Source organism: Schistocerca serialis, chromosome 12 (assembly GCF_023864345.2).
Source record: "Schistocerca serialis cubense isolate TAMUIC-IGC-003099 chromosome 12, iqSchSeri2.2, whole genome shotgun sequence".
NCBI lineage: Eukaryota > Metazoa > Arthropoda > Insecta > Orthoptera > Acrididae > Schistocerca > Schistocerca serialis.
The window spans coordinates 89,190,698-89,202,793 of NC_064649.1; the positions used below are offsets into that span (position 1 = coordinate 89,190,698).

At 42.0% G+C, this 12,096-nt stretch overlaps 1 protein-coding gene across 1 annotated transcript in view; it reads left to right on the plus strand.

The window, feature by feature from the left end:
- LOC126428071 (organic solute transporter alpha-like protein) overlaps window positions 1–11,793 on the plus strand; it is an 88,469-nt gene extending 76,676 nt beyond the window's left edge. The window contains exons 6-7 of the mRNA XM_050089955.1: window positions 1,347–1,593; window positions 10,938–11,793. Coding sequence (XP_049945912.1) covers window positions 1,347–1,593; window positions 10,938–11,107 — 417 coding nt within the window. The 3' untranslated portion in view covers window positions 11,108–11,793. The remainder of the gene's footprint in view (window positions 1–1,346; window positions 1,594–10,937) is intronic.
- The last annotated feature ends 303 nt before the right edge of the window (window positions 11,794–12,096 follow it).

Genomic DNA, 12,096 nt, shown 5'->3' on the forward strand with positions numbered 1-12,096 from the left:
ATGTAGATGTAGACTAGAAAACCGTGACGTGCTCAGAAAAGTCCCCAATTTCAGTTGGTGTGAGTGGATGGTAGGAATCTTGCGTGGCGCTGACCCAATGAAGCCATGGATCCATATTGTCAACAATGCACAGCGCAAACTGTTGGCGCCCCCATAACAGTGTGGGCTGTGTTTTCATGGAATGCACTGGGTCATATGATCCAACTGAATCGGTCATTAACTGGAAATGTTCGTGTTTGGTTACTTGGAGACCATTTGCAGACATATCTGCTTGTGTCTGTGTGTGTATGGTTGGATATGGGTGTGTGTGCGAGTGTATACCTGTCCTTTTTTCCCCCTAAGGTATGTCTTTCCGCTCCCGGGATTGGAATGACTCCTTACCCTCTCCCTTAAAACCCACATCCTTTCGTCTTTCCCTCTCCTTCCCTCTTTCCTGATAAAGCAACCGTTGGTTGCGAAAGCTAGAATTTTGTGTGTATGATTGTGTTTGTTTGTGTGTCTATCGACCTGCCAGCGCTTTCGTATGGTAAGTCACATCATCTTTGTTTTTAGATATATTTTTCCTGCGTGGAATGTTTCCCTCTATTCTATTACACACACACACACACACACACACACACACACACACACAGATATATATATATATATATATATATATATATATATATATAAGGCTCACCAGCCATTTGACCATCTTCTTCTATGTGGATGAACAAACAGTGCCCGAACTGTTATGGGAATTGGTGGTAAAGCCGCGAGTAATGAGTATGACGGACAGGGGCACTATGAATATAGTGCCGGACAATAAGATGTGAATGTGGGTCTCACGGGAGGCGTGCCAGAGATAAGCCCCTGCAGTTGCACTATCCTCTGTGTCCTTGGTGGCTCAGATGGACAGAGTGTCTGCCATGTAAGCAGGAGATCCCGGATTCGAGTCCCAGTTAGGGCACACATTTTCAACTGTCCCCATTGACTTATATCAATGCCTGTATGCAGCTAAGGGTATTCATTTCATTGTGATTTCTGGACTCCATGCCATGTCGAGTTCCTGAACTACCCCAGGCAAAATGGGGTGCAACACGATATTAGGAAGTATTCCATGACTTTTATCACCTGAGTGTAGTAGACATCAAGTCAGTTTAAGGTTTGTTGCGCATGGCTACCATGGTGTTGCAGTTTCAATGGCCACTAGTGTATCACCGATCTTTCTGGTCGCACATGAGGGTATGCCATTACTATAGAGCTCTGACCACTCTTTTTCGTACACCCAATGAACTTGTATTACTTATCACAGATGCTAGTGTGGCCTTCAGAGCCGTAACAGAGTGTCCATCGTTGTCGAGCAGAAGCTGCTGGACGCGGCGCAGCCATTCCTGGTGCCGCTGCAGGTGGGGTCGGTGCTGCTGGCGGGCTGGGGCACCAACATGGCGGCGCACGTGCTGTCCGAGGCGCTGGGCGGGGTGCGCGCCACGCACAAGTTCCTCGCCCTCGAGCTCACCGTGCTGCTGCCCGAGGTGCAGAGCCTGCTGGCACACCGTGTCGCCGGCCTCTTCCCCTGCACCGTGCCCTTCACGCCGATCTTCTGGAGCAACAGTGAGTCCATCGCGCTTTAGAGCTCAGAAATGGAGCGAGTATGAGTTCAGTGTTGAGGGTTGCATACACTGTCAGCTCACTGCTATACTGGTTCCTTCCTTGGCCTGGTTTCTTCCTTGGCCTGTGGTCCAACCGATGTGGTCACGAGCACAGGAGAGGCACTACGGGCAATGTTGTGCTGTTAGCAAAGGCACGTGATCAATACTGCATTGTCGAACACATACTTTCGTCGTACATTCTTCATTGATTTCTGCAGTTATTCCACCCTGTGCTGCTTGTCTATCAGCACTGGCACCTCTTCGGAAATGCCGGTCCCGGTCGTTAAGTAAAGGTCGTCAGCCATTGCGTTGTCCATGGTGAAAAGTAATGCCTCAAATGTCGTATTCTCGGCACGCTCTTGACACTGTGGATCTCGGAATACTGAATTATATTAATGTATCATGTTGTACGAGTATATTAAAATAATGTATCATGTAGTTTAATAAAGTGAGAGTGCAACACTGATGAATTTCATTGCATTTTGAGACTCTTAAATTTCATAATACTTTATTCTCCAAAAGTTCCTCAGAAATTTGGTAATTTATGTGTAAATATATTATGTCGGGGTGTAAGTTTGGAGTGTTTTTGTTTTGCATGTTGGTTTTCTGGTTGCTACAGGTTTATTTATTTATCAGTTGTTATTTATTTGAGTGTCCATATAGTCAGTTTGTCATTTGGTGAAAGTGGGTGGGGCTGTGAACACTAGAAAATGGAGTACCAAGTGGAGAAATAGGAATGTTCTACTTCTACATGGTTACTCTGCAATTCACACTTAAGTACCTGGCATAGGGTTTGTAGAACAATTTTCATACTACTTCTCTACCATTCCACTCTTGAATGGCGCGTGGGGAAAAAGGGACACCAAAATCTTTCCGTCCAAGCTCTGATTTCTCGTATTTCATTATGATGATCATTCCTCCCTACATTGGTGGGTGTCAACAAAATATTTTCACATTTGGAAGAGAAAGTTGGTGATTGAAATTTCGTGAATAGATCTAGCCGCGAAGGAAACCAACTTTGTTTCAGTGACTGCCACCGCCAACTCTCATATCATATCAGTGACACTTTCACCCCCATTGCACGTTAACACAAAACGAGCTGCCCTTCTCTGCACTTTTTCAATGTCCTCCATCAATGCTACCTGCTAAGGATCCCACGCTGCACAGCAATACTCCAGCAGAGGACAGACAAGTGTAATGTAGGCTGTCTCTTTAGTGGGTTTGTCGCATCTTCTAAGTGTTCTGCCAACAAAGCGCAGTCTTTGTTTCGCCTTCCCCACAATATTATCTATGTGGTCTTTTCAATTTAAGTTGCTCGTAATTGTAATTCCTAGGTATTTAGTTGAATTGATAGTCCTTGGATTTGTGCAATTTATCATATACCCAAAATTCATCGGATTTCTTTTAGTACCCAAGTGGATGACATCGCATGTTTCTTTCTTTAGTGCCAATTGCCATTTTCCGTACCATACGGAAATTCTCTCTAGATCATTTTGCAATTGGAATTGATAGTCTGATGATTTTACTAGATGGTAAATTACAGCATCATCTGCAAACTATTTAAAGGTGCTGCTCAGATTATCACCTAGATCATTTATGTATGTCAGGAACAGCAGAGGGCCTATGACACTACCCTGCGGAATGCCAAATATCACTTCTTTTCTACTCAATGATTTAACATCTATCACTATGAACTGTCACCTCTCTGAGAGGAAATCATGAATCCAGTTACACAACTGAGATGATACTCCATCTGCACGCAATTTGATTAATAGTTCTGACATATTCTTCTGTTTTGAGTTCAATAGAGGGGTATGAGCAGTGGAGGCAGCCAGAAACACTTGGCCCTTTATGGGGATAAAGCCATTGGACAGAGAATGACAAGAAAATTGTTTTCTCATTTTAAGGGTGATCATTTTGACATTAGTGACTCTCCACATTCAGGAAGACCTTTGGGGTTTGATGAAGATTGTTTAATCACATTAATCCACAATGATACATATCATTGCACTTGAGAATTGGCAAATGTGATGAACTATGCTCATGCCACCATTATGTGACTATTGAATGCAATGGAAAAGGTTCAAAAATCAGGTGTATGGGTACTGCATGACCTAAGCTGAACTCACAAAAATTAGCAGGTGGCCATATGTGCATCTCTGCTTGCTCGTCATCATTTGAGTCATAAACAACATGAATTGTTCTTATCCTGTATCATAATTGGTGAAGAGAAATGATGTTGTTTTGTTAACATACAGAAAAGAAAGGAATGGTTGAGGCCAAATGAAGCAGCAACTCACCATACAAAGGCCTCCACACATCCACAATAGATAATGTTATGCATCTGGTGTACCACAAATTGCTTCCCTGAGGGGTAACCACCACTGTTGACATTTATTGTCAAAAACTCAGACATTTAGCAGATGCTGTCCAAGAACAATAACCAGGAAGACCGGGTGAAGTATGCTACTCCACGATAACACCTGTCAGCATTCTGCTAGGCTGACAGAAAACACTATACAGGACTTACATTGGGAACTCATTCCACACCCACCTTATTCACCTTATCTCACGCCCTCAGATTTTCACCTTTTCCATTGTTACTGGGACAACCTTCTGGAAACTTTCTCTCCAGATGTAAATGCGCTCTGAGCATGTCTCGATGAGTTTTTCACCAATTTTTTTAAGTTATATATACACTCCTGGAAATTGAAATAAGAACACCATGAATTCATTGTCCCAGGAAGGGGAAACTTTATTGACACATTCCTGGGGTCAGATACATCACATGATCACACTGACAGAACCACAGGCACATAGACACAGGCAACAGAGCATGCACAATGTCGGCACTAGTACAGTGTATATCCACCTTTCGCAGCAATGCAGGCTGCTATTCTCCCATGGAGACGATCGTAGAGATGCTGGATGTAGTCCTGTGGAACGGCTTGCCATGCCATTTCCACCTGGCGCCTCAGTTGGACCAGCGTTCGTGCTGGACGTGCAGACCGCGTGAGACGACGCTTCATCTAGTCCCAAACATGCTCAATGGGGGACAGATCCGGAGATCTTGCTGGCCAGGGTAGTTGACTTACACCTTCTAGAGCACGTTGGGTGGCACGGGATACATACGGACGTGCATTGTCCTGTTGGAACAGCAAGTTCCCTTGCCGGTCTAGGAATGGTAGAACGATGGGTTCGATGACGGTTTGGATGTACTGTGCTCTATTCAGTGTCCCCTCGACGATCACCAGTGGTGTACGGCCAGTGTAGGAGATCGCTCCCCACACCATGATGCCAGGTGTTCGCCCTGTGTGCCTCGGTCGTATGCAGTCCTGATTGTGGCGCTCACCTGCACGGCGCCAAACACGCATACGACCATCATTGGCACCAAGGCAGAAGCGACTCTCATCGCTGAAGACGACACGTCTCCATTCGTCCCTCCATTCACGCCTGTCGCGACACCACTGGAGGCGGGCTGCACGATGTTGCGGCGTGAGCGGAAGACGGCCTAACGGTGTGCGGGACCGTAGCCCAGCTTCATGGAGACGGTTGCGAATGGTCCTCGCCGATACCCCAGGAGCAACAGTGTCCCTAATTTGCTGGGAAGTGTCGGTGCGGTCCCCTACGGCACTGCGTAGGATCCTACGGTCTTGGCGTGCATCCGTGCGTCGCTGCGGTCCGGTCCCAGGTCGACGGGCACGTGCACCTTCCGCCGACCACTGGCGACAACATCGATGTACTGTGGAGACCTCACGCCCCACGTGTTGAGCAATTGGGCGGTACGTCCACCCGGCCTCCCGCATGCCCACTATACGCCCTCGCTCAAAGTCCGCCAACTGCACATACGGTTCACGTCCACGCTGTCGCGGCATGCTACCAGTGTTAAAGACTGCGATGGAGCTCCGTATGCCACGGCAAACTGGCTGACACTGACGGCGGCGGTGCACAAATGCTGCGCAGCTAGCGCCATTCGACGGCCAACACCGCGGTTCCTGGTGTGTCCGCTGTGCCATGCGTGTGATCATTGCTTGTACAGCCCTCTCACATTGTCCGGAGCAAGTATGGTGGGTCTGACACACCGGTGTCAATGTGTTCTTTTTTCCATTTCCAGGAGTGTATATAAAAGAAAGAGTGATTTCTACAGTTGCAGAATCAAAAAGTTACTCTAATGTTGCTAGATTTCTGTAGATAGTGAAGGAGTATATATCAAACAATGGAAACTCCAGGTAGCATTATCAACGGTATATCAGAATGCTGGCCCAAGGCGCTGGAGTTGACGAACATGTGTATGTGAGGTATGCTCTCTGTGTGAATGAATGGTGTGTGTGTCTCTTTCTTTGATAAAGGCTGGGGCTGAAAGCTTATGTGTAAGTATCTTTTAACTGTGCCTGTCTGAAACTTAGTACATTATCTTTATAGTGAGTAGCAATCCGTCTTTTCCTATATTGAAGGAGAATATATTACTGATGACTAGAGACTCCATTATTTGTATCTGTTGTGTTTATTAAATTATGGAAAAGTGCTACAAACTTACACACCAACCTAATCTAAATGCTTTTAATGAAATGTTTTTCCTTGTTGCTCACGATCCCCAAGATCACCTCTGTCCCTTGAAAGATTCCTTCAAAGGAGACCAGGTATCCAAGTAGCGAAGGAATTAGCATATTCTGTCAAAATATTATAGATAAAGCTAGTAAACTGCTTATAGATGTTGACTCTGACATTATTGATATATCGGAGCATCACTTAATGTGACAGTTCAGAGGCTTTCTTTACCAGGATACAGATTATCTGGCTGTTTTTTAAGGAGTTCTTTGAGAACTGGGGGAGTAGCCATGTACGTAAAAAACAGTATTCCATTTGAGTCTGTAGATGCACTGCACTGAACAGGTTTTTGAATGTTGTGCTGGGGCAGTTGCACGTAATGAAACTAAACTTCTAATTGTTGTTATTTATAGGTCAGCTAACTCTGACTTCAGGGCATTTCTGATCAAGCTAGAGGATTCTTGGTTCACTTGATAGAAAATACCAAAAATTAATTATATGAGATGACTTCAGTATTAATTTTGTGTGTGATTGTGTAACAAAAAGGATGCTGGAAGATCTCCGAAATTCATATGGTCTGATGTAGACTGAGTGTTTTCCAAACTGGGTGCAGAGTAACACTAGTACAAGCATAGACAAAGTTTTTATTCATTCTTAATTACTAGTTTGGCATTTTGTTAGTAAAAGAATGAATGGCCTTTCAGACTGTGATGCACAAATTTGAACACTAAAAGGTTATTGTACTCAAGCCAATGTTATTTATAATTACAAACTACGTTGGAGTGCTAATCCAATGACAATAGAGAGTTTTTTAAACGTCGTTAAGGAACAAGGGTGCCGATAACATAGATGCCAAATATAATTCTTAATATTATATAATATATAATATAGTAAATATAATTAATATAATATTCCTTAACACATTTCTCATGCTCATTGAAAGTTGCTTTCCATTAGAAAATTCTAAACAGACTACTAGGAGTAAAAGGCAGCCTGGGTGGCTGACTAGTTGGATAATGACATAATGTAGAACAAATTGGGAATTATATCAAAATATTAGAAGCAGCCACAATAGAGCTACAGTAGCCCAATGCAAATAGTGTTATAAGGTGCTTAAAGATATTATTAGGAAGGCAAAGAGTATGGGGTATGCAAATAGACTAGGTAATTCACAGGATAAAATTAAAGCCATAAGGTCAGTCATGAAGGAAGTGTCTGGTCAGCAGCACAAGGTCGACGATATAAAGTCAGTTCGTAGTGAAAATGTTTCTGGTACTTATAAGTCATATATATGTACAGTATTTAACAAAAAACTTAGTTTCTATAGAGAATCGTATTACTCTCTTGGAAAATGCCTTCCCAATATTGATGCCTGAAATACTCCTCTGTGATACTGACAAGGGGGAGACTGAGTCAATAATTAAATCACTGAAGACTAAAGACTCTCATGGAGATGATGGAGTGCCTAGCAGAATATTAAAGTGCTGTGCTGGCCATGTTCGCACTATACTTAGCCATATTTGTAATTTTTCCTTAAAGAATGGTCACTTTCCTGAACCATTTAAGTACTCAGTAGTAAAGCTGCATTATAAAAAGGGTAATGTGGAAAATTTTAGACCTATTTCTATGCCATCAAATTTTGCTAAAGTTATTGAAAAGGCTGTGTATGTAAGTATAACTGATCATTTTATTTTACATAATTTGCTATAGAATGTGCAGCTTGATTTTACAAGTGGTTAACAACTAAAAATGATATATTATCTTTCTCTATGAAGTACTGGATGGATGAAACAAAAGGTTTCAAATGCTTGGCTTCCTTTTTGATTTAAGTAATGCATTTGATTGTGTTGATCACAAAATATTGCTCCAGAAGTTGGACCATTACGGGGAGTACTCACGATTGTTTCACCTATTTAATGACAGACAGCAAAAGGCCATTCTCCACAGTGTCGAGAATGGCTATGATGTGGGGTCTGAGTGGGGCACAGTTAAATGGGTGGTGCCCCCAGGAACAGTGTCAGCACCACTCCTGTTCCTTGTTTATACAACTGGTATGTTCTCTAGTATTACAGGTGATCCTAAAATATTTCTGTTTGCTGATGACTCTAGCTTGGTAGTGGAGGATGTTGTGTGCAACACTGGCATTGTTTAAAGTTGTGCAGTTCAAGACATAAGTTCATGGCTTGTAGAGAATAAACTAATGCTAACTCACAATAAAACTCAATTTTTACAGTTTCTAGCACACAATTAAAGCATACCTGACATTTTAATTTCACAGAATTGACATATTATTAATGAAGTGGAACAGCTTAAATTTCTAGGTGTTCAGATAGGTAGTAAACTGTTGTGGAAAGCCCATGTTCAGTATCTTGTTCAACGACTTAATGCTGCCATTTTTACTATTCGAATGGTATCTGAAGTAAGTGATAGTTCAACACAGAAATTGGTCTACTTTGCTTATTTTCATTTGCGTATGAGATGTGAGATTATATTTTGGGATAGCTCTTCCCATTCTCAAGGGATATTTTTGTGTCAGAAGTGGGTAGTTTGGACAATAAGTGATGTAAGTTCGTGAACCTCTTGTCGACCCCTGTTCATTAGTCTAGATATTCTGACATTTGCCTCTCAATATCTATATTCTTTACTGTCATTTCTTGTTAACAATATCAGCTTATTCCCAAGAATTAGCAACGTTCACTCAGTTAATACTAGGCAGAAATCCAATCTGCATTTGGATATCACTTCTTTAACTCTTGTGCAGAAAGGTTGTGGCAGTTCCACCTGCTTTTATTTCTTTGTTTGTTGCTTGTTGTCCTTGGTGTCGACATACTGCATTGCTACACTGGCTGAAAAAATGGGTTGTGGTTTCCGACACTGCCTACTTCAAATTATGTAGCCACAGGTGCACAGTTGTGTTTCATAGTACTTTAATTTCACTGTTTACAGCCCCCCCCCCCCCAATAATACACAGTTATATGGCCAGTGCACTATTGTTTAACTTGAGATAAGCCTCATGAATAGTTTGCAGGCAAAACTCCACATACTACTACAATAGTTTACTGTTGAACATCTACCAGCAGTAAAGCCTAACCACAAAGTTCACAGTTCTTGAACAATAATCAGGTGCATATGGAGCAGACACATGGCCCAATTGTTTAACACTTATTCCACGGTTAATTTGAAGTATTGTTGTTGTTCTAATCAGCACAGGTAACTCGTGTGAAACTTGGCCATGGACAGACTGCCTCGTGACCAAAAATTGGGCCCTTATATATCATCACGCCCACCTGGCTGGCCGTGCAGTCTAACACACGGCTTTCCGGGTGGGATGGAGTGCCTGGTCCCGAGCACAAATCCGCCCAGTGGATTTGTGTCGAGGTCCGGTGAACTGTGGATGGTTTTTAGACAGTTTTCCATCTGCCTTGGCGAATGTGTGCTGGTTCTCCTTATTCTGCCTCAGTTACACTATGTCAGCAATTGCTGCGCAAACAAGTTCTCCACGTACGCGTACACCACCCTTACTCTACCACGCAAACATAGTGTTTACACTCGCCTGGTGTGAGACGTTCCCTGGGGGGTCCACCGGGGGCCGAACCGCACAATAACCCTGGGTTCGGTGCGGGGTGGTGGAGGGGTGAAGTGGACTGGAGTAGTCGTCACGGGGTTGTGGACCACTGCGGCTGCGGCAGGGACGGAGCCTCTCCATCGTTTCTAGGTCCCCGGTAAACATGCAATACAATATATCGTCACAATAATAGGTGCTGGAACTAAACATTGTTCAAAGTTTAATTTACAGAAATTACAATTAAAACTTAACTCATTAAATTAACTGAATACATTGATAAATTGGTTTTATTTAGCAGTTTCTTCTACTTCAAGGGTTATGCCAAATTATTTGTCTAAATAGTGAAATTAAGAAATATAGTTACATAAACAATACTTCTGACAAAATTGTTAATTACTTTGGAATTAATGAAGGGCTGATTTTATTAACATGTTTTTGAATAGAGCTAAATAGATTCTTTAAGATTACTATTATTTTATCTTCCAAATGTTTACAATTATTACAGAATTTATACTTGTTTATAAGTCAACAATGGAATTTAAGTTAGGAAACAATCACTGATTTCACCCTATAACAAACGATACTAACTAGGAATAGTAAAAAAATTTGAAAATCATAAAACAAAGCACAAAATTAGATCTGGTGTTATTTACTTTAAAAATGAGGGCCACTCTTTCTCTTTTATGGAAATGCAGATTATATTCATGTATTTAATGATAATTAGTTAAAAGTAACAAAATGAATTTAAGGAGGCAGATGGCAAAACAAGTGGGGAATTAAAATTATCCCAGCTTGCTTCATCACAAGATGTGCAGTACACTGCTGCATCCATTTTCAATAAGCTACCACAAGAATTCAAAAATCTTAGCTGTAATTTACATGGTTTAAAATCAAAACTGAAGTGTTTCCGAATGTGTCACTCCTGTTCTGTCAAGGAGTTCCTTGAAAAAGGCTTATTCCTGTGTTACATCATTTGTTGCATTTACATAATCTTATGGCTTGTCTTTTTTTGGATTCATAAGCATTTTATTTTATCTGTTATATTTTATATTGTAATTTCATGTTCTGACACATTCCCTGATCTTGGAGATTTGCTCCTCAATTTGGTGCTATAGAACTAGATGTGTAAAAATAAAAAAATATAAAGTATGCCTGTTCCAACTCTACAATGTTTTCCTCTGTATTGTCCGCAGTGGTGGTGAATGTGCTGACACTGCTGGAGGTGTTCGCCCTCAGCCTCTGGGCTCGAAGCCTGTACTGCCACCAGGAACTAGGCTTCCACCGCATGCGAGAGGAGGAGGGTGAAGATGAGGAGCACTGCCAGGAGATGGTTGACATCTCAAATGCCAGGGGCCTTCGGTAGCAGTCTGACCTGGTGGTTGCTCAAAGTGACCATGATCAATTGTGGTACTGCCTGTCAGGGCCTGCAAGACAGCTCCCAGCAGAGAGTCATGCGATATCTCACTCGTACTCTAGCACTGGAGATTGAACCTCTCACAGAGCACCAGTGACAGGCAATTGCAGGGAAAGTTGCACACCTGCAGCCGTTGGCTTTGAGGTTCATATCATCTGCAGAATCTGCTCTACCCCGTGGGAGAAATGGAGGATCATCCATCCCAGATGTGTGTAATGAATTCTTTTCAGCATAGCCCAGTAACTGGAAGTCAGCCTCCCCTCGAGATATTCAGCAGAGTTTCCAGGTGTCTCCGTGTGGTCACTTCAATTGCATTCTACTGTAGTGCTTTATGTTGATGTTTATACAACTATAAAGTTGCTTTAATCTCCAGGGATGTATAATAATATGCTGCATCTACATATGATTTATGTTGTTAATGGGATTTTGACTGTCCTGATTGTCCTCATGGTGAACTATCTATTGCCTCACTCTGAAGTGGCTGCAATGGGTAACTTTATCGTACATATGTATGATTTCTGGCATGTAATATGGCCATATTAGAACATACCCAAATCCAAAACTGTGTATATACTTATTGTCCGGATCTACAGGTTGTAATTACCTTGCTACCAATAAAATTCTATGAACTATAATTATTTATTTATTGATCCTTTCCTTCACACAAAAAAGCATACCACAAATTCTGTGAGAGGATAGTAGAATGTTATGAAGTTGTAGAATATTCTTTAGCTTGTCTGCTCATCATCACACAGAAAACACATGTCTAAATCAGCTCACTGTAGTCTGTCTCACCCTGGGTGCAAGTCAGTGGAAGCTAAATTCAGCACTCTAATAAAAAAATATAAGCAATACTTACAATTCTGATTATAGTTTGATGATAAGCAAATAATTTTTCACAAAATTTTTACTGTTTTTACTACTGACATTGACTGCTG